A 22,505-nucleotide genomic window follows, 5' to 3' on the forward strand; every position below is an offset into this window, starting at 1 on the left:
CCTGAAACCTACGGATAGAGGAAGAAGAAGAAGGTTTTGAGTACTGAAAAATTTAAGTAGAAAATGTCATGTGTAAGTATTGTAATTATATGTTTGCTAAGTTATTTTTAGATTATGGTGATGGCCTTGCATACATTTTTAACCTAACATTATATGTACAATTTCCCAAATATCCATAATATTCAATAATATTATGTTAATATTATTATTAAGATAACTGTGGAGTACTTTGCGACTTTATTATATTTTTCATTAGAAGTAATCGTGCTGTTATCGCTTTCACCTTTTCCTTCAAAAATCATATAAAAAATATTTAATATATTATGGCTCAAGAATAATAAAACTAGTAATAATAATTACTTAATTAGCAAACATATAATTACAATACTTATACAGATGATATTCTCTACTTTTTCGGTACTCTTAACCTTCTTCTTCCTCCATCCGTAGGTTTCAAATTATTATTCTTAACCTAATTTCTTGTGATCGCTAGCGATCGACAGAGTACGAAAAATTTCCGTTTCCGAAAATTATGCCCCATGGGGAGCCAGGCTACTTAAAATCGGAACGGAACGATGCTGATTGGTTGCCCCTACTATTTCACTTTTCCGATTCCGTGTTCCGATTCCGTTTTCCGTGCCATGGGACGGCACCCTTATAAGATTTCTAGTGAAACCTAGAGTCCTATATCAGAGAAGCGCAACCGATGTTCCGCGTCCTGATTAGCTAACTGTCAGCCAATCATGACATTCATTCAGTGGTATTAAAAATGGCTGACTAATAGACGATTGGTGGATTTCATATTTCGTCTGCAAATGACGCCATTTTTAATACTTTTCTTAGTAATTTTGCGATACTGATTTAAGCCGATTGCGCTTCTCTGATATCTAGGACTCTAGTGAAACCCAGTTACGAAATAACGTAACGGAATTGCTCTGATTGGTTAACCCCTTCCATTTGCCTTTTCCGTTGTTGTTCCGTTCCACTATTTCTGACTCCATGTCATTGCACCCTTTTAACCTTAACTTACAAATAGCGGATTTAGTTCTACATGAATCAAGCGTTTACCAACGACATATAGACGGAGCATGAACTGCTACTTTAGGCAAGGGAGGGCGGAATAATCGGGGTAAGACGGAAGCACTCCCACCACAGCCCAACTAAGGGCAACTAAGGGCACATCGGCTTATTTCGCCGAGACTCGTTAACATTCGGCTACTTCACCTTTTACTCTGACATATTTATCAACGGTTCTCATCCAATTCTCATCTCATATCTGTTTGTATCTGTTTACGGCATTTTACAGCAAAGTTACGTTTCTAAAAATGAGTGTCTACGTTGTTTCTGAACATATTCGAGTCACGACGGAAATAGTCGAAGTGACCTTACCCCTCTCGCCGCGATTATTCCCTACCCCTCAGTGAAATGCTCTGTTATAGCCCGAATGGCTATCACTTATTTTATCAATTATTTCATTCAACCGGCATAGTAACCGGCACCGGAAATGCAAGTCTGCACATTCTTTAAACCGCGCGCGACAAAGCGTCGATCTAAGATCGTAGCGCGCGAAATACCTAAATGCACTCGGCATGGCAACCAACAGCGGAAGTGCAAGATTGCACATTCTTTAATCACGCGATCGCGCCTCTAGCGCGACGAATATTACCATATATGATCCGATCGAAGACCAAAAGCGACATCATCAAACTCAATATAAGCGACCGCCTAAATGCCGAGCGCAGAGTCTTGTCTTGAAATCTAAACGTAACGATACGTTACGCGCGTCGCGAGAACCGAGTCCAGTAACATCCGCGATACCGTCGCCGACCGGTTTACTCATAAGTCACGAGCGATAACTTTAAAATATATTCATTTAACTAAACAACTGTATTAATTAAATGAAAGTTACAGTTACTAAAAAGCATTGTAATCTTTAGTAATAAATAATTATATAAATAAAGGGGTACAACATTTGTAATCAACTATCAAATTGCTAAATAAAAAGGGTTATTTTAAATAGAAGTGTGGTGAAGTGAGTGTTTGTTCAACGACCTTTTACTATCCTCGTCTTTCCTCGTGGGTTCCAACCCTTTGAGCGGATCGAATCCCAAAATAATATCTTGTTGCACCGAGAGGTACAACAGCTCCGTCTATATGTCGTTGGCGTTTACAGCGCAATAGAAACTTTTGATACGCGTACCAACTTGGTCTGATACTCGTGATCGGGAGTATCAGACTAAAATAATCCCCTAGCGTTTATACCGAGCGTATTAAGTGATTTGGTACGAATATGGTACTTAATAAGCGTATCAAGAGGTCTGTTCGCGTTGCTTGCACTTTTTGCACTTACCATCTTCGCTTTCTTTCTTTTTAAAGCCGAATATATATCTCACTTTAAGTGCAAAATTATTTGGGGATTTCATGCAACGCGAACAAACCTAAGTACTCGGTGTAAACTAGGCCAAAATTAACGATTGAGGATTATTATTCAACCAATCAGAGCAAAGTAGTCACCGATTGGTTGAGAAATAATCCTCAATCATAATCGCGCAATTGCTAGTGTGATTACGGCTTTATTCTAAGGGTGCGTTCCGAATTACGCATGAAGCGCGTAGACTGCATAGAAAGTCGTTCCGAATTAACTATTGCGCGCTTCGAAAGCGCTTCGAGAGTATTTGAGTTTCCCAGATTGTACTTACCGTACTGAATTCTTAGCACTCCACTCAGCGCATTGACTGCTTCTCTTTCGACCTGAGGCAGTTGATGCGTCTGATGCGTTCATGCGGTCTATGCGCATAATTTGTAAAAGAGGAAAGTAAGCCAAGCGAAAATTAATGACATTATTTTACCTTGATTTATTTAATGTATAGATTAGACGTTATATTAATTAGGAATTACGCAATCGACATAATCTATAATTTTTTCAACTCCAATTTGTTTTCCACGTGATTTATCTACCATTAATAGAAAAAATACCTTCTGCATGTCACTTAGAGATATGCCTTCAACTTCATTTTCACTATCGCTCGAGTCGGAACTATCATCGGAACTTTCATCATTTTTCTTTAAAAGTATTAGGCTGACTTTTCATGCGACGCTCGACGCTCATTTTCAGCGTCAAAACAGATTACGTGATAAAAATTGACGAATAGCAAGCGTCAATTTTTATCACGTGGTCTGTTTTAATGCTGAAAATGAGCGTCGACGTCGTATGAAAAGAAAGCCTTAAAAAAGAAATTACAATTATTGGAAATTGTTTATTGACGTCTATCTTGAACTCGCATAGAATGCATAGGAAATCGTTCCGAATAACTAAGGCTGGAGTCACATTGAGCGAAAATTACAGCGGAACGGAACAGTGAAACCAATCAGAACTCTACAATCATTCCGCTGATTTACTTTCTGCGAATGTGATTGGTCTCGCTGTTCCGTTCCGCTGCAGATTTCCGCTCAATGTGACTCCAGCCTAAAGCGCTCCATGCGCATTGACTAAACGATTTCAAAGCGTTGCGCACCAGTAATGCAGTATACGCGCTTCATGCGTAATTCGGAACGCACCCTAATAATAATCGTTAATCGTCTAATTTTAGTAATAATTTGTAATTCTCTAATCATAGTAATAATTGTAAATTCTCCTAAATTTAGCGATAATTAATAACTTTCATAATTTGATAATCCTAGCGGTAATTGTAAACCTTAATTAATAATTTTAGTGTAGAGTAATACTTTTGATAATTAAACTTTGTTTTACAATCGTATTAGTGTAGTTCAGTAATGAACCTGTGTGTGTTAGATTAAAAGATCAAAGCATATTATTTTCTTCAAATCCTGATCGAATCCCAAACCCATGGAGGACTGGAGAGAGCATTACGGTGGTGGGGGTATAATGGTTAAACCCTGAAGCGGAATCAATCACTTTTTCCTTCTTCCTTACACATATATGTATATTTATCCTTCTATTTATTATTGATGGAGGGGATGAATCCGACGCATGCGCACAACGTTCAAAGTACGCTGAGAAAGAGAGAGAAGTATATTCCCGCACCGTGGTTCTGGGACATGGACTTCTCTCTCATCTAGCTATATAGTAGTATTACATATATCATATATGGTCCGCGGATGAGCTCGTCTTTTATTACGAAATTACACAATATTGCAACTAATCAAATAATACAACAAAATGTCGGAGGACGAAGTTGAAAGTTTCGAAGTTACTGATTATGACTTGGATAATGAATTTAACATTGCTCGTCCTCGACGCAAACTTTCAAAGAAACAACAAATGCTAGGTATGATTATAACCATTGCAAGTAATATTATTTTTACACTAAATTAAGACAGAGATTTAGGAAAATCAAAGAATTGGAAATTATTCAAAACACATTATTTGATATATTTTTTATTATGCACAAAAGTATAGTTATTATTAGTTGCTTTCTATTTGTACCAAAACTCAGATAATTCTCACTTGTGATGTCATAACTCAGTTGAGTACATGTTCCTTTTACATCTGGTAAGTGAGGTTTAACTGAGTTTTTATCTACAATCTGCACAAGCTCGAGATCATGTGCTTTACTGAGTCTCAGATTCACATGTAAAAGTAAAGTTATGAACTTATGTGTATGCAATGACTCACCAAAAAGAGCAAGTAAGGATAAAGTGATAAAAGAAGTATAATTATTGATAGCAAATAATCGGTAATTATTTAAAATACAGGCTTCACCTTTGATTTCGGTGAAATATTAGGCTCAATCAACGCATTTATTGCAAACGGAAAAATCTAGAAGAAAAAACGTTAAATCAGGGGCCAACGTTTTTCAAATTTTTTTGTTTCGTGCAATAAACATGTTGAATGAGCCTAATATTTCATTGAAATCGAAGGTGATATCCGTATTGAGAGAATTTCTCAGTTTAGCGCGTTCCTTTACATACTGAACAATGACGTCATTATCTGAGTATGAAATATTCAACTTGCTTCAGACTCAGTTTTACTTGAATGTAAAGTAACTATTATGTTCTTTTAAGTACAGTTTAATTTCTCATAACATATTCTCTTTTTATAAACAGGAATATGGGCAGATGATAGTGATGAAGATGAATTATCTAGCAGACCATCTTTTAAAACTTTTAACAAGGGTCCTAAGAATTATACAACACCAGTTAATTTTGTCGCTGGTGGTATACAACAAGCAGGACAACCAAAAGACAAGGAAGCTGAAGACAATGAAGAAGACGAAGAAGAAACACAGGATTCTCAAACAAAGTATAGTAGTTCAAGGTGAGATTTAACATAACTATTTTATATTAATAAATTGTAAATGTTTTTTCTTCATTGATCTTTATTAAGAGTAAATTTATACATATATGTAAATATATAATATTTTTCCTTTAGTTCAGAAGATGAGAAGTCAAATAATTCCAAATCACGTCCATCTTTCTCTTTGAATTTGGATAGTGACATTGCAGGTCTACGTAAAAAGCGTAATCAAGTGAATCCTTTATTGATGAAAAGTGGAATGGGTAGTTGGGAAGTACATACAAAGGGTATTGGTGCTAAATTATTGCTACAGGTATTTTACAAGCAATGTTATTTATTTATTGTAAAAATTTGAGTAAGATAAAATAAAGTAGTAAATTAACATTAGAAAACATTTTTATTTAGATGGGATTTGAACCTGGTAAAGGCTTAGGTAAACAATTACAAGGAATAAGTGCACCAGTAGAAGCACATCTCAGAAAAGGAAGAGGTGCAATAGGTGCATATGGTCCAGAAAAAACGCCAAAGATTCCTGAGAAAAAGAAAGATGACGAGGGGGAGGAAACAAAAGAATCTAAATCCAAATCCGTATCTCAGTGGCGGAAGGGTGATAGCAGCAAAAAAAAAATCAGATATTGTTACAGAAGTATAGATCAAGTTTTAGAAGATGGAAAACTGAAACCTAATAAAAAACTTCCAGTATCAAGCGATATGAGTAGAGTTAAAGTTATCGATATGACAGGACCGGAACAAAGAATTCTTAGTGGATACCATGCAATAGCTGGTGGTCAGCAGTGTCCTGATGAGACTGTGATTACGTCTGATAAAAGATCTAAAGTAAACTTTGCCCTGCCTGAATTACAGCATAATTTAAATTTACTTGTAGATATGTGTGAGCAAGATATTATTCAAAATGATCGACGAATGAGACATTTAAATGATAGAGTAATTGCTTTAGAAGCAGAAAAAAAGAATTCGTCCAAAGTCGTGGATCAACATATCCAACTTATTGATACTTTAGAGAATGTGCTTGTAATTGTAGATAAGTTAATGAATGAAACGAACGAATTGTCATTGGAAGAAACTGCAGAGGCTTTTAAAAATTTACAAAACAATTATTATGAAGAGTATAAGATGTATGAACTTGGTGAATTAGCCAGCAGTTTTGTGGCACCAAAAATAAAGGATTGTTTGCTTAATTGGAATCCATTATTGCAACCAAAACAACCGATTAAATTATTCGAACAGTGGAAAGATATCTTGGAGAATGGAATTAGTACAACACTGCAAACACAGACTATGCAGTCATATGATCAACTAGTATGGAATGCATGGATGCCATCAATTAGAGGAGCCATACAGTGAGTAATTTCTATAATATGTACTAAATATATATGTATAATAATTTAAAGAGGTAAATTAAAGGATATAAGAAAATATTCACATTTTTATTGTGATATACATCTGTAAAAAATAGTTTTTAAAATGTATTCATGCCTTTTATAATATATATATATTTTATTTATAAATTAAGACAGTGGTCATGTAGGCAGCCTGAGCCTTTAATAGAATTAGTAGAATACTGGATGCCGTTATTACCCAATTGGATTTTGGAAAATATATTAGACTTATTAGTATTACCAAAATTAACATTGGAAGTTGAAGAATGGAATCCCCTTACTGATACTGTACCTATTCATACATGGATTCATCCTTGGTTACCATTATTACGTAAATATATACATATATAAATTTATTTTTTATACTTTTTATATTTGATTATACAGATGAATTACGTTGTAATAATAACTGTTTTTATGTTATTCAAGGAAATCGTTTAGATACTTTAATTTATCCAATAATACGTAGAAAACTCGGATCTGCATTAGGAGGTTGGCATCCATCAGATAGATCTGCTAGATTAATGTTGCAACCGTGGGCAGAAGTGTTTGCTAAAGGAGACATGGAAGCGTTTTTAGTTAAAAACATTATTCCAAAATTGCAAATAGCTTTATCTGAGTTTGTTATAAATCCACATCAACAGCACTTAGATCAATGGAATTGGGTGTATGAATGGAAAGAATTAATCCCTGTTCATATCATGGCAGGATTACTTGACAAATTCTTTTTCCCAAAATGGCTACAAGTTTTAGCACTTTGGCTCAATCATTCGCCTAATTATGATCAAGTTACAACTTGGTATATGGGTTGGAAGGGGATGTTAAGTGACAAGTTACTAGCGGAACCAGTAGTAAAAGGTAAATTACATTTTTATATTGAATTTACATTTTTTGTTTCCTCATAGTTGATGATTATTAAATTATGAAACAAATTGATTTACAGAGCATTTTAAGAAAGCATTGGACATGATGAATAGGGCTGTCAGTGGGCCACAAACTCATCAACCTGGTGCAATCGAACAAGTTTCATATTTAACAAGCTTAGAGAGAACTCAGCCAACAATATCGCAGGTGGCACCAATTGCGCAACCGAGAATGGAGGTACAGGAATTGCACATTATTCGTTTAAATTACGTGATGTTAAATAATAGCACAAGTAATGTCAGTAATATGCATACTGTAATTTTCTATAAAATTATACTATCGTTTTTTTACAGAGACTCGCAGAGGCAGTACGAACAGCTTCACAAATTCCGCAGGGTTTCAAGGATTTCGTACAAAAGAAGTGTGAAGAGAGAGGTATATTATTTATACCGATTCCGAATAGATACAAGGAAGCTAAGCAAGTGTATAAAGTGGGCAATGTTCAAGCCTACATTGACAACAATGTCTTATTTGTATGTCACAATGGTACAAATTGGATGCCAACGCATTTGAATGCCTTATTGGATATGTCTGAACTTTAATAATAATATTATTAAATTTAATTTATTATTAATTTATTATTAATAATAATATTATTAAAGTTCAGACATATTGTAATCTTTATATCGTAAATATTATATTAATATTATATTTAGTAATGTATTATATTACTAAGTATTGTGAGAGAAGTTGATTAATTATCTTATCATTTTACATCATTTCATAATGTATATTTTATCTATGTATTTAAATCTATGTATTCATACTTAAGCGATACACATCATTTTTGTATTAAAAATCTATAATAAATTAAAGACAGTTGTGTAATAAAGGACTAATAAGAATCAAATAAATAATTTGTCAACATTTCAAATAAAGTGATGAGCTATATATATATATTATATACACACACACACATTCTAATTATAAATTTTACTTTCATAAGTCTGACATTACATGTTTCAGCTGTATGATTCAGTCCTTTTCGGATGTTCAAATAAACTTGTATAACAAAAATCTATTTTATTATAAAATAAAACGTAATATCAATATAAAATTAAGTTATGGTATTTTGAAGAAATTAGTTGTGATGGACATTTTTTGGACTAGATAAAATGATCTTTGTTCAACAAACGATTGAATGACCGATTGAAACTGTTTTACCATGTTCTGGGGGCCTATTCTGTACACTCTTACCGACAACTGTCGGTATCGTTAAGTAGCGATAACCAATGATATGGACTGTTCTAGGAGAAAAGTGCGATTCTTATTGGCCATCGCCACTTAACGACACCGACAGTTGTCGGCAGGAAGTAAGATATAAGGAGACTCCACTCCGTAAAATAAAAGTGGACCCATTTTAGGTTTCGAGTTCAGCTTCCGATTCTGATGAGTGCGAGTAAGAGAAATGATCATTTCTCTTACTCGCACTCATTATGCGCAGCACTACTAAATTCACGAGCGCTGCGAGTGTCGAGAATCGGAAACGGAACTCGAAACCTAAAATGGGTTCATGTCTTGTAGACTGGCGAGACCGAGTGGAGTCTCCTTATATCTTCCTTCATGGTTGTCGGTAAGCGTGTACAGAATAGGCCCCCTGAGGCCCTATTCTGTAACTCGTTAAGCAGTTAACGACATCGTTGCGCAGCTTTTTATACACCATAAGATATCTGCGCAACGATGTCGTTAACTGCCTTAACGAGTTACAGAATACAGGGGCTGTTGCGGGTTTCTCTAAACGTTTTTTCGATAATTGTTGTTATCGTTAATTAGCAACAGCCAATGAGAGCCGCGCTTCTTTTAGGATTGTCCTGCCATTGGCTGTCGCTAGTTAACGATAGCGACAATCATCGATAAAACGTTTAGAGAATCCCGCAACTGATGGGAGAGAAGAGAAATAAAGAATGAGGTTATTGCTGGATTCACACTGCATCCAATTTTCGTCGTACGACGAATCTGCAACCAATTGGAAAACAGAATTTTGCCTCGCGTCGACGATACGATTTTTCTGATTGGTTGTAGAGTCGTCGTAGACGCACATCGGATGCAGTGCGAATCCAGCATATGAAGAATTCCATAAATCACGTCTAGCTGTTAAAAAACTCGGAAAGTGGAAGATCAGTAGCTAATCAGAACTCGCGCTGGTAACAAAAGCACAAAAACGATATACGGGAGCACTCAGGTGATGTTTTTGAACGCAGCCTAGGAAAATCTTTGAGAAAGTTGGCAATCCTGTCCGTTACTATTCATGATGGAAGGGATGTAATTCTTTCATCATGGTTACCATCCGTTATCGCCGATTATTACTAAATGGCATTTTCGCAACGTTGTGAGTCGTCGTACATCGTTTTGTAACGTTTTTGAATTTTGTAATTTGTTGTAATCTGTAAATAAATATATTCTCTCTACATTTCTAGTTTAAATAGACAATACAAACGTAGTCATGACGGAAAACTGGAGATTGGATCATCGCGCGAGAAAGAGGATCAAAGAGGTGAAAAAGAAGGCTCGACCAGGTAAAGAAAACGGAACTTATAACCTGAGTTATAAAGTGGCAAACCGATATCGGCTTTTTCATTTTCTGTTTCATGTATCTGTTATACGTAGCAAAAGTTAAATGCCCGAGCTTAATAAGATAGTAAAAAATCGTGTTCACCGACTTTGTACGATTATTTCCAAGAAGAGCAAGAAAGAGCACTCCCCTGAGACCTTGAATGACGATGATGTAATTCAATTTCCCGATAATCTTAATCCACTTATTCACCTTTAAAGACCTTTACTTCCGTCAAGTTAATTCGAGATCTATGTATTTCAACTGTCATTTATGCATAAATATATTATATCACTATTATAATTTCATACATTTTACAAAATAATTTAAATTGCAATATCGCCGAAAACTTGTAATAGGTACTTCTAACTTGAACGTATGTACTTTTAAGAACTTGCTGATAAAACCACGTGGATCCAGCATGGGTATTGTAAAATTTTTCAAAAATTCTGGGAATTTCAAGACAATGCTGAACGAATTGATGAATCCAATGTGACTACAGAAGAATTTGTAGAAAAATATGAGAAACCATACAAGCCTGTGATAATACGAGGTGTTCAAAATGGCTGGAGAGCCCAACATAAATGGACTATAGAGGTTGGATCTTTTTTATATGTGATAATTACTTATTTTGTTTTTTATAGTACTTCTTTATAAATGGATATAATTGATTATTAAAAAGATATACTTTTCAAATGTTAGACAATTTTGAAATTCAATCTAATGATTTGGACAAACCCTAAATTTTATTTATACCTTCTTAATTGAAAGAAAATTGTGTCTTTAATACTGATTCTACAATGAGTCAGTAATCCTAAGTTTTATTGGTGAATTTGACTAACACTGATTGGTCAATTTTACTGATTAAGACTAAGACTTCCAACTATAGACTCATTATAAAATCAGCTTAATACTCATACACTGTACAAATAGTTTTTAATAATTCTGATTTTCTCATTCAATTTCAGAGATTAGCAAAGAAATATCGAAATCAAAAGTTTAAATGTGGAGAAGACAATGAGGGATATAGTGTAAAAATGAAGATGAAATACTATGTTCGATATATGTATAATAATGAAGATGATTCTCCTTTATACATTTTTGATAGCTCATTTGGTGAACATCCAAGACGAAAAAAATTATTGGAAGATTATGTAATTCCTAAATACTTTCGGGATGATCTTTTCCATCATGCAGGCGAACATCGAAGACCACCATATCGTTGGTTTGTTATGGGACCTGCGAGATCTGGTAAATTATATTCGACATATATTAATATCCAGCACATGCAAGTGCATGCATACGCACTTCTGAGTTTTTAATATAATTAAAAAAGTAATTATTGCACTAATTAAAAGTTATGTAAGTATAAATCTTGTGTTTCCAAAAAGATTTTAAATATTAAAAATCACTAACATGGATGCTGTTTGTAACTACATTTAAAAACTGTGAATTACATATGTGATATGTTAGAGAGTTGAGTGTGTTAAATAATACGTAAAACATACATATTCTACTAAAAAAATAATCGCAATTGCAGGTACAGGAATACATATAGATCCATTAGGTACCAGTGCATGGAATGCATTAATCTCTGGCCATAAACGCTGGTGTTTATTTCCTACGCATACTCCTCGCGAACTTCTGAAAGTAACTGCAGCTGAAGGTGGTAAACAAAGAGATGAAGCTATTACGTGGTTTTCCATTGTCTATCCACGCACAAAGCTACCTACTTGGCCAAAAGATTGTCTCCCAATAGAAATTCTGCAAACTCCTGGAGAAACTGTTTTCATTCCTGGTGGATGGTGGCACATTGTATTAAATCTTGATGAAACCATAGCAGTTACGCAAAATTTCTGTTCGCGTACCAACTTTCCGGTAGTTTGGCATAAAACGGTAAGAACTCAACAAATAAAATATAATAAATAATTATGTCACAATGAGGAAATATTATTAAAATGAGGTTATTTGCAAGATTACTTGGACATATGTGCATTCATAGCAAATAAATATTATGCAAACTGTAATAATAAATTTATCACAGGTACGAGGAAGACCAAAATTATCGCGAAAATGGTTAAAAGTACTCAACGATAAAGAACCTGAACTGGCAACCTTAGCAGAAACTATAGATGTAAAAGAAGATACCGGTGTTGCTAGTGATTCTTCGAGCGGTTCCTCGAGTAGTTCATCAAGTAGTACCAGTAGTAGTCAATCTGAGGATAGTGAGGATGATAGTGGTCAAGAATCACTTACCGCACATAAAAAGAAAAAGAGGTAGTATATATTTGAAATGCTATAATTATGTATTGTTCCTTTCCCTTTCTTTTTTTTTATACAGTCGATTTTATGTGATTACAATTATAACTACAATTAAGATGTATGTATTTATGTGTATATATAATACTGTTTTCAAATTTTCAGAAGAAAATTGACTAATAATCAACCCTGACAATATCCAGTATTTGGAACCTACAGAGACCTCAGACTGTACAGTATTAACCAACAATTATTTGTACTAAGAATAAATATTATTATTATTATTACTATTACGATCATATCTTTATGTTCATAACAAAATAAATATCAAATAACACATATAGCTTTTTTTTCTATAAATATAATACTTTATCCAAGCCTTATGTTTAAGCGTCTTATGATAATGCACATTACTCCTACTCCCGATAAACTTTAACATTACGATTCGTCATTTTCTTAGATAACAAATTTACATATTGTCCTGCAGACTTTTGATAATTATCACATCTCCTAATACTTATTAAAATTACAATAAAGTCAAAATATATAAAAATATTTAGGAAGAGTATTCTCAACAATATTAAAAACTGAATGCAATAGCAATGTATAAAAAAAGTACAAACTAATATAATAATAAATCGATCAAGTGCATTATCATTTAAATTAAATGAGAACTATATAATTGCAAACTAAATACAATTTGTAGTATAGGACACGCATGTGTTAGCTTTTAAGTGAGTTGCTCCTGTGGAAGGTCCTTACGTCTCGTTTATAGTAGTTCCATAATTTCACAGTTCCATCGCTTCGTATCGACACGATGACCATGCAAAGCACCAAAGTGGAGTAAACAACATAGAAGCAAATAATAATGAATTAAACATCTGTACACTAGATCAATACACTTGTTATTTAATAAACTGTTAATTATTACAAAATTAATTATTAATAAATAATTTATTTTTCCGTTTTATTGACTAGTAAGAGAATGATTATACATCGTTGATGTCGTTTATAGAAAAAATATGTTTGGAAAAAATAATTGGATATATATATCTCGTGCATTTAAATTTGATAGGCTCAAACATACTTAGGTGTGCAATTTTGAAAATTGTAAATGGATAATTAAATTATGCTAATATGATTAGCAGAATCTCATAATGCAAATATATATATAAATATAAATACCAAGTTTATAAAATGTAATTGTATGTATTTATTCGACTTCAAGCATTAGTAATTAATACTGTATGTATTAAAGTGTTGAGTGAAATGTAAATAGCAACATTCAATGAACGTTATACAGGTGTAACAAACAATGCAGTCAGTTTTACATATAAAATGCTGCATTATGTGTAACATATTTTAAATGTTCAATTATAAATAGACATGCGCATCATTACAAAAATATAAGATAAGCGCATACACAGTATCGCACAAGTAAAAAGCAAATAAAGTTAAAGAGAAACTGTGGACATAGACATAGATAATGAGGAATCGGGTACACGCCACAGCTTCACTTCCCCAGAGCTGAAATCAACATCCGAGATGTTATTTTACTCGGAATTATTATATATCATAATATGTGGACTGCTGAACCAAAGTATGCATATCTGATACACAAAATATATGCCAACAGTCAATTCGCGAAAAACTATTGCATACATATCATTGTATCAAATATTATTTTCGAGACAGATCTGATTATGAAAACATTAAAACGTTTAGATTCTCTTACTTGCTCGCTGTAAATATATGCTGCTGATTGGTCGCAATAGCATTGATAGCAGAAGCATGCGCTCGCACTTCTCCAATAGGCGTGCATTCCCCTAGATGATCTTTAGGAACTGACCATGCCTTCAATATACCACCGCGACATCCCGAAATCATTATGGAACCGTTATTTATTGTACATAAACCCAAAATCCAATCTTTATGAGCGTTGTTTAGGGATTGAACCAATTCCATTTTGCTTAAATCCCATCGTTTAATGCACATATCTCTAGAACCTAAAGATCAATTAATAATAAATTATTTATTCCATATTTATATATTACGCAGTAATGCGCAATAAATAACGCACCGGAAAATAATGTAGAATCAACTGTTGTTAAGCATTGAACTCCGTCATAATGTGGTGGCGCTAAACTAACGGACGGTCCGGATATATTAGGCTCGGCGAGAGATATCAGATGATCCTTACTACCCGCTATTACTCTACCATCGTCAGCAACAGCCAAACACATAACGGCCGCTGTGTGTGGCGTACTCAATCTAGCAGTATATGTCAATTTACGAAGATCCCATATTCTAACTTTATCACTAGCTGCGGTATATAGTTCTTGCTCGTTCAAACTGAGCGCTAAATCATTAATTGTTGTTTCGCCCACGGGAACTTGAAGCATTCTAGACGGAGTCGATAATGCGATAGGACCGGCCTGAGTTTGGCCAGATGAAAATAATGTTTTTATGCAGTTATTGCCACTTCTTAAATCCCAAACTTTAACGTATGCCGCGGATACGCTAAATAGAAGTTGATGAACAGCAGAATACTTTACAGCAACGACGTTATTAGGATGTCCACTTAAAGTCGAACTTTCAATTCCTGTTTCCAAATCCCATACTTTCACGGTGCGATCTGAAAAATTCAAAGTAACTCGTTTGTTATCACAATTATACATTCAAACAAATATTTTTCGATATCATTGACTTGCAATCCGTGTGTGTATATATATATGTATATATACAGACCCACACATACCTTTCGAGCCGCTAAAAAGTAAATCCGATGTCACGCATATAGTAAGAACAGCTTTGCTATGTCCTTCCGCAACATGGGAACATTGCAAAATGGCCCGTGGTTGCATCTAATAGAAAAATCATATCTAATACTTGATTCCAGAAGAGAGGTAGAAAGCTTGTTACCTGTTTGTACTTACCTTACCCTGATACTGTGAAATAATTCCTTTCATTGGTTGTGGTTCAGACGCAATTAACTGCCTGCTCGCGGTTAGTCTGGAAAATACGTTTTCTTCGCGGCTATTGAACCGTCTGTATGTAGTAGGTGACCCAGGAGGTGAAGATATATCCGTATGCGCTACCTGCTCCCTAATAGGTGTGTTATGTTAGCGTGTTAGTTAGCCGGCATTTGGCTAATAATCTTTCATGCCGACTTGAAAATCATATCAGACATGCATGCATAGAAAAGATAACGAAACGTTACGATCAATCTAGTTTGTGTATAGGAGTAGTGCGCAATTAAACACAAGTATTAATTTTAGCCATCAAATGCAAATTTCGTACTTAGAAATATGTAAGTAAGGAACAGTCAAAAGGAAGTAACTTTCGACAGTTATCGAATTTTCGCGTCTTACTTCAAATTTTGTCATTTATTCTTTATCCTACATACAAAAAATATATAATTCTTACGCCTATATATATATTAAAGATACATATTCCATTTATAAATTAATGTCTTTTCTTATTGCCATCATTAATAATATGTTAATGTAAATTAAGAGTTAAATAGATATAAACAGAATCTATAGCATGTCAGCGATACAAAAACATATGTATATGAATATAATATATATTACTGAAAATATACATGTCTTACTTATTTGTAAATATCTAATTCTAGGTTTATTGTTAAAAATACCATTTGCAAAATACAGTTATTGTATAAAACATATATCCCATATCACATATATGTGTGTGTATATGTAATATGCTATTCCCCCGTATATATTTATATTTTATTTTACAATATATAACTTGGAAAAGTTTATTGAATATCTTATTTAATGATGAACTCAGAGGCACATTTTATACATAGGGAAAATAATATAATAGATATTTTTTGTAACATAACGCCATTATATACGTATGTTACAATTTATATATTAAAAGGTTGTTTTTTATGAAATGTGTTGCATTTAACATTATTTATGTGCTCTCTTACGCTCATTTTGATATATCGTGTGTTTGTGCGAACGCGCGAGCGCGACATTCTAATAATTATTATTATTCTTAGGCACGAAATACTTGCACTTGATTCCTATCTTAAATAAAATCAATAAAATTTATTTGGAGAAAATAAAGGTCTTCAGTAGTGCATGGAGTAGAATATAAAAAAATATATATATATAAGGAATACAAGAACAAGAATGTGCTGCAGAAGAATCACTCACATAGAGCCTCCACCTGGATGAATCGGCCGTCGCAAAGCTCTGGGCGATGTGCTGTCACGACGACTCATAGTTGGTGATCCACCAGTTACAGTGCCACTGTACTGATTTCTGGTTAACACCAATCCTCTGTATACAGAAATTAAAACAAACATATATATCGGAGAACTGCGTATATTCACACATAGAATTACTACCGTGTAAATTTTCTTGCACATGTATCATTTTTTACAATCTAAGACCATTGAAGTCTAAAAGACGTGTACTTACTTTAAGCTACCCGGTGCACTAGGGACTCTGGTAAGAGGATAATTATGATTTTGATTTTGATTTTGATCATCTGCTTTTACATTTTCCGGACTAGGGTGTATACCATAAAGAAGTTCCTGTGGTTGTGTTGTTCTTCTTCTAACTTTACTATTGCGCTGTCTTTCTTCACCAAGTATAATTTGGCCGTAATTTTCACTGTTTCAAATGTAAATAAAAATGAAATATGCGTAATACATATTAATTCAAATAATATTAATTCAAAAAATAGTAAATACCGTGGTTATTCTGTACATAAAAAGAAATAAGTAGTCTCGAATTAGATCGTATAAATACATTTTGTAAAAATCAAAACGTTTAAATACTTTTGAAAGATATCATCACGATTCGAAAATAAAATGTTTAGAAAATTATTTAGAGAAATATCGCTTGACTCACTTGTCGGGAGAAGAACTCCTTGAACTGGCTGGGCTATAAGCTAATACATTATTCTGATTGTTTGTGAGAGATAAAAGATCTCTATCGCGTAAAACGTGCTCCAGTAATTGATGTTGTACATCGCTTTCTTGTGCAACTTGATTGAGCCGTGATTCCATATCTCGCACCTCGAGCTGTTTTTGTGCGGCTATGCAACTTTGCTCCACGGTAAACGCGAGCATTCGTTGAAGTAAGTACTGTGCTTCGTCTACTGTTCGAATTGTAGAGATGAGTGTTTCGACACCGGGTTCATCCTCCGCCTCACCATCGCCCATTTCAACCATGTCCCGCTGACATTCCGCGATACTATCCTGTAAAATTATAATAATACATTATAATAATAAGAAAACTATTAACATTGAATTACATTAAACAGTTGTTAAAATAGGTTACCTGTAGATAACTGATTTTACTCTCCACATTATCGATTTCTTCGTCAATATCAGCGGTGTCACCTCTCGCACTTGTAATTTGACTCCTCTGCTTCTGAAGTCTCTCCAAATCTCTCCCTAATTCTTCTCTTTCTTGAAGTAATCTTTCCATCTCTCTTTCTGTTTCTGCGGCAGCTTGTTTTGCTAATGCTTGTTTAGCGATTGTTCTTTCGAATGTTTGCCATCTTTGCTTCAATGCTTTAGGATTGAGTGATTTGATTGGTGCACGACCAGCAGCTTTTTGACTCAATCCTTTATCCCTTTTTCGTAATGCCGTTACTTCCTCTTGTTTACGTCGAAGAACAACTTCCTTCATTCTTTTGTCAGCTTCTAACGTTCTAATGACGTTTGCATGCCTACGACTTTCCTTTCGTAACTGTGCTATTTCTCTATTTCGCCTCAGTTCGTTTTCTTTGTGTCTTTGGGCTTCTTCCCGCATTTTATTTAAAAGTTTCACTTTGGCTCTCTTCATTTCCGAAAGTTCATTCCTCAAGCCTCTCAACCTATTTTCATTCTGAGATTGATTTTTCAGTAATCTTGCGTGTTCTTTTTTAGCAGATTGTAAAAGTCGCATCTCTTTTTGCATATTAGCAAGCTTCTTCTCATATTCGTCGCGTAATTTTTTCACTTTTTCGGTAGGCGGCGTAGGTTGTTGCTGCAAGGATAACAATACTTTATCCCTTTCTTCTTGAGTGTCTCTAATACGAGCTTGTAATTGAGACAATTTATCCTCATAATGTTGCTTCATAGTATGCAAACGTCTTTGAGAAAGCTCAAGCTCTTGTATCAGGCGTTGTTTAACATCGATGTCGGACGTAAGCGCTTCCAATTCACGACCCATAGCTGCTTCTTCCTCGTCCTCTTCTGTAAAAATAACATAATTATTATACAATATAATGGAAACACGTAAGAGCGTTAAATATAAAAGATGTTGAAAAAACACACATACACACATATACACAAGATATTTATATTTAACGTATTTAAATATACCTTTACGATCGGAATCATCGTCGGAATCATCTTCGCTTACAGAATCCTGTGCATTCTCCGCATCGTCTATTTCTCCCTCGTCCACTGACTTGATAGTATTACTACCGTGATTGTATTGTTCTTTTAAAGTTCTTAACGTTTCTATTTCTTTTTCGACATCTCTCTTAGCATCGATCAACACAGACGCGGAATCAGAATGAAACGAACTATCCCCGTATGGATTTGCTGCGTTAACCTAATGAATATTTTATCAATATCAATTAATGAATCTATTACATCTTGGAACATAGTAATTCATCGCACCTGCATTTGCCTTTTTTTTAATTGCTGATACATAGCTTCTGCTTCCAATAGACGAGCTCGTAACTCTTCTATTTCTTGAACGTAACCCTGTATCAGACTAGTCACTTGATCATCACCTTTGCCCGATGTCGTTACCCAATGACCCGCTGCTTTTTCTGCTAATAAAAGAGCGTTCTTGGCTGTTAATGCATCAACTGTTTCCGAAAGTGCTTTCACTCTGGTGCGAAGACTTTGTAATTCGCTACTCAACATTTGATTTTCATGCCAGGCGTCGTTAACTCCGTCTTCACCGACGATTCTCTTGCCTAAGGAAAAGAGATAGATATGTAATATAAAAGTATTATTACAATATTTATATTTCAAACCATATACCTTGTCTATATTCCATCAATTCCAATTGAAGCTGTTGAATTTCTCGTCGTAGCGAAGCGATCGTTCTCGAGCTCTTGTCCTGGTTAATAGTAACTTTATTCTTTATATTCCTTGCTCGATTTGCATATTTTAACGTACTTAAAGTTTCCATGAAATCCCTGTCGCTCGGTGATACGCACGCTATCATAACGGTTTGACTATTTCCTACAAAGTATTTGTTACATTACAATGTAAGCCGTAAAATAGGTTTAAAAGTAAAGCAGACTTGAAAGTATTTTATATACTTATGCCGCAACTATATTATTTTACCTCCGAGAGAATCTTGAAGTAATCTAGTTAACTTTGAGTCTCTATACGGTATATGCGAGGCTTTTTTTGTTTTATCACCAAGAGCGGAAATAACATTACCCAAGGCCAACTACGGAAAAGAATGTAACATACATGATCAGATGGATACTCTTTTTATCTTATCTTTTTGTCGAAAGGATCCATTCTTACCAATCCACAATTGATAGAAATGCCTTCCTTTGCTCTGTCGCCAGTAGCACCCGTTCTCTTCAATCTTTCGGAACCAGCCAGATCGACAAAGTGAAACTTGGCGGTTAACGTTTCAAATTCATTCGCTAACTCGATACCACTCGTATCAACATCCGCGTCAGGATCCTCGACTTTGATGCATCTTTGCTGTTTGATATACAATGTAAATATTGCGTGCGATCTAGAGGACTGCGTATTCATTTGCGTGGATCCAGTTGTGCGTGATAGCGCACCCAATCGAAGATACTCCAACGCTTGTTCGGGATTGGTTACAACGCGTGGTTCTACACCAGCTAAATGTATATTACCCATTGTATCTTCGTGAATACGTGCACCACCTCTCGGTCCTCCTGGCTCTAATAAATCTTTCAAATCTTCGTTATATAATTCTAAGAATTGTGCTGTAACCTATGGCATGTAACGAGAGAGATCGTTATTGAAATAATGAAATTAAAGATGATAGACAAAGTACAAGTTGAATCCCAGATAATTTGACGGACCTTAAACTCCGGAGGCATTTGCGCGCGTTCCTTCGCGCGATTCTGCTTATCTGCTATTCCATCAAAAAGATGTTTAATAGCTCTAGGGATGATTCCAACAATAGTTTCATCGATTTCTACGTCAAAACCGGTGCCCATGGTGTAAGTTTTACCCGAGCCGGTTTGTCCATAGGCGAGAACCGTCGCGTTGTAGCCGTCCAACGCGCCTTCCACCAGACGGTTCACGCATGTTTCGTAAATCGCGCTTTGATTCACCTGAGTATCGAAAACGTAATCATATGTAAAGGCCTTGTCGGGTCCGAGAAAAACTTGCGGCTCCCCTTGAGGTACTTGAGTACAAATCCTGCACATGTCGATTACTTCGCGAGCTACTTGAGGCCTTATTCTGCAACAGACAACCAATTTATCTAACGGTTGCTGAAAAACGACTGAAAAACAACAAACGCTTTGCGGTAACGCGATATTGTTGATAACGAAGGTCGCTTGTATATACTTTGAAGTTGAAGGTGATTATTTCTTAGGCGATCGGTAATTAAGCCCACGCGCTTGTGTCGTAAAAGGAGATACTCGAGAATCATTATTTGCAATCGATCCGTGGAATTTGCCCGAGTCCAAGTTTTTCCTTACGTCATAATGTATTTACGCGAAAAAGGATTGTATAGGATATCTCGCGCTTCGTCCTTCGTAATAAAAAAAAAAATTCAAAAATTCCAGATTGAGCAATCACATTATTTATATTCGCGATGTGTTACGACTTGCTAAAGATATTTTATTCCTCGGGCAGTATTCTTCGTCAGCCTGTTTCACATAAGAAACATCCATTGGAGGTATCCAGAGGTGTCAGAAACATGCGAGGAATATTTATCTAAATAAGAACAGCTGCCACGATAAATTCTTCAACTATCTCGTCATTTATAATTAATAGAGAGATGCATGTATTTGAATAAGCAGAGTCGTCTGTCTCTCAACTGACACCGGCGTATCACCGGCACGTCACCGGCATGTCACATTGCACGCATTGAATGTCACGGACAAAAGTCTGAAAGCGGTTTCGATTTTATTATATTATACAAATGCATTATTTACTTACCGCACGGCAACGCGTACGCTCGAATCGTCCGCCATCTCGCTACGTGCAGCTAGTCGATAGCTATGCGGAACTATGTGAGGATCATAAGACAACTTTGGCTATATTAGGCTAAAATTAGGCCAAAATAAACCAAATGCGAATTGAGCTGCAGGGCAGTAGGCAGTTGCGGTCCTCCGCTATGCGACAATAACGTTGTGCTCGCGCAGGCGTTATCAGGCACAATAATTGTAAAAACTTGACCATCTCTGGTGGACGACGCACGAGAGATTGTGCATTTCTCTCGTGACGTTTGCGAGCGAAATCGATCCACTTGACAACTTCTACTATTACTGTACACGACGGCGACGGCAGCCGTCACTGAACTAATCACCAAGCATGACCAAACAATCGCGTTGATCGCGACAATAGCGTGGGAGCCATGAGCTGCTATTTCGGGCAAGGGAGGGTATGATAATCGGGGCAAGACGGGAGCCATATCCCACCATGACCTCCCTCTTTTGACGTCGGCTTATTTCGCCGAGACTCGCTAACATTCGGCTACTTCGCCTCTCACATTTTGATCTGGCTATGCATGGCTATGTCACTGTGGCTATGTTCCTACCACAGATTTCCTACTTACAGAAGATAAAAGGAATTGAAATATATGAGTTTTGAGTGATACGATTTCCAACTCACTTGCAGCCCTCGATAGTAGCGCCATCGGTCGGCGGCCAGGCGCAACCGGTAGCACAACACAAGCACAAGTTTAGTGACCATTGTAGATAATCATATAATATACCAGGGAAGGGAAAGTTACTTTTTAAAAGTAACTAGTTACAGTTACTCGTTACCGAGTAAAAAATGTAACTAGTTACAGTTACAGTTATCGCTTTTTAAAAGTAACTCGTTACAGTTACCGTTACTTGAAAAATAACTTTTCGTTACTTTTCCGTTACTTTTTTAAAATCAATTTAAAAATGT

At 35.3% G+C, this 22,505-nt stretch overlaps 3 protein-coding genes across 5 annotated transcripts; 2 read left to right on the forward strand and 1 right to left on the reverse strand.

Annotated features, from left to right (window-relative positions):
• Positions 1 to 4,098: 4,098 nt before the first annotated feature.
• On the forward strand, positions 4,099 to 8,123 carry sip1 (septin interacting protein 1). The gene is made up of 8 exons (XM_018551089.1): positions 4,099 to 4,289; positions 5,068 to 5,278; positions 5,393 to 5,570; positions 5,663 to 6,618; positions 6,792 to 6,988; positions 7,087 to 7,515; positions 7,601 to 7,758; positions 7,875 to 8,123. Exons 1-8 carry the CDS (start codon positions 4,181 to 4,183, stop codon positions 8,121 to 8,123), a joined length of 2,487 nt encoding a protein of 828 aa, XP_018406591.1. The 5' UTR covers positions 4,099 to 4,180.
• A 1,783-nt stretch (positions 8,124 to 9,906) lies between these two features.
• PSR (bifunctional arginine demethylase and lysyl-hydroxylase PSR) lies at positions 9,907 to 12,694 on the forward strand. Of its 2 annotated transcripts, XM_018551092.1 has the most exons (6): positions 9,907 to 10,097; positions 10,524 to 10,729; positions 11,101 to 11,383; positions 11,673 to 12,028; positions 12,177 to 12,409; positions 12,557 to 12,694. In XM_018551092.1, the coding sequence occupies exons 1-6, from the start codon at positions 10,025 to 10,027 to the stop codon at positions 12,582 to 12,584; spliced, it is 1,179 nt and encodes a 392-aa protein (XP_018406594.1). In that variant the 5' UTR covers positions 9,907 to 10,024; the 3' UTR covers positions 12,585 to 12,694. The 2 variants fall into 2 exon arrangements, with proteins under 2 accessions (XP_018406594.1, XP_018406595.1); XM_018551093.1 differs by lacking the exon at positions 12,557 to 12,694 and having other exon boundaries at positions 12,177 to 12,413.
• Positions 12,695 to 13,114: 420 nt separating this feature from the next.
• On the reverse strand, positions 13,115 to 21,931 carry Klp31E (kinesin-like protein 31E). Of its 2 annotated transcripts, none has more exons than XM_018551095.1 (16): positions 21,546 to 21,931; positions 20,456 to 20,840; positions 19,917 to 20,363; positions 19,728 to 19,836; positions 19,419 to 19,622; positions 19,047 to 19,351; positions 18,744 to 18,978; positions 17,713 to 18,614; positions 17,281 to 17,630; positions 16,846 to 17,040; positions 16,579 to 16,704; positions 15,328 to 15,496; positions 15,150 to 15,255; positions 14,472 to 15,026; positions 14,127 to 14,397; positions 13,115 to 13,193 (listed from the first exon to the last, which is right to left on the reverse strand). In XM_018551095.1, exons 1-16 carry the CDS (start codon positions 21,578 to 21,580, stop codon positions 13,115 to 13,117), a joined length of 4,473 nt encoding a protein of 1,490 aa, XP_018406597.1. In that variant the 5' UTR covers positions 21,581 to 21,931. The 2 variants fall into 2 exon arrangements, with proteins under 2 accessions (XP_018406597.1, XP_018406598.1); XM_018551096.1 differs by lacking the exon at positions 13,115 to 13,193 and adding an exon at positions 13,846 to 13,918.
• Between the last annotated feature and the right edge of the window lie 574 nt (positions 21,932 to 22,505).

This window comes from Cyphomyrmex costatus, unplaced genomic scaffold (assembly GCF_001594065.2).
Source record: "Cyphomyrmex costatus isolate MS0001 unplaced genomic scaffold, Ccosl1.0 scaffold1336, whole genome shotgun sequence".
NCBI lineage: Eukaryota > Metazoa > Arthropoda > Insecta > Hymenoptera > Formicidae > Cyphomyrmex > Cyphomyrmex costatus.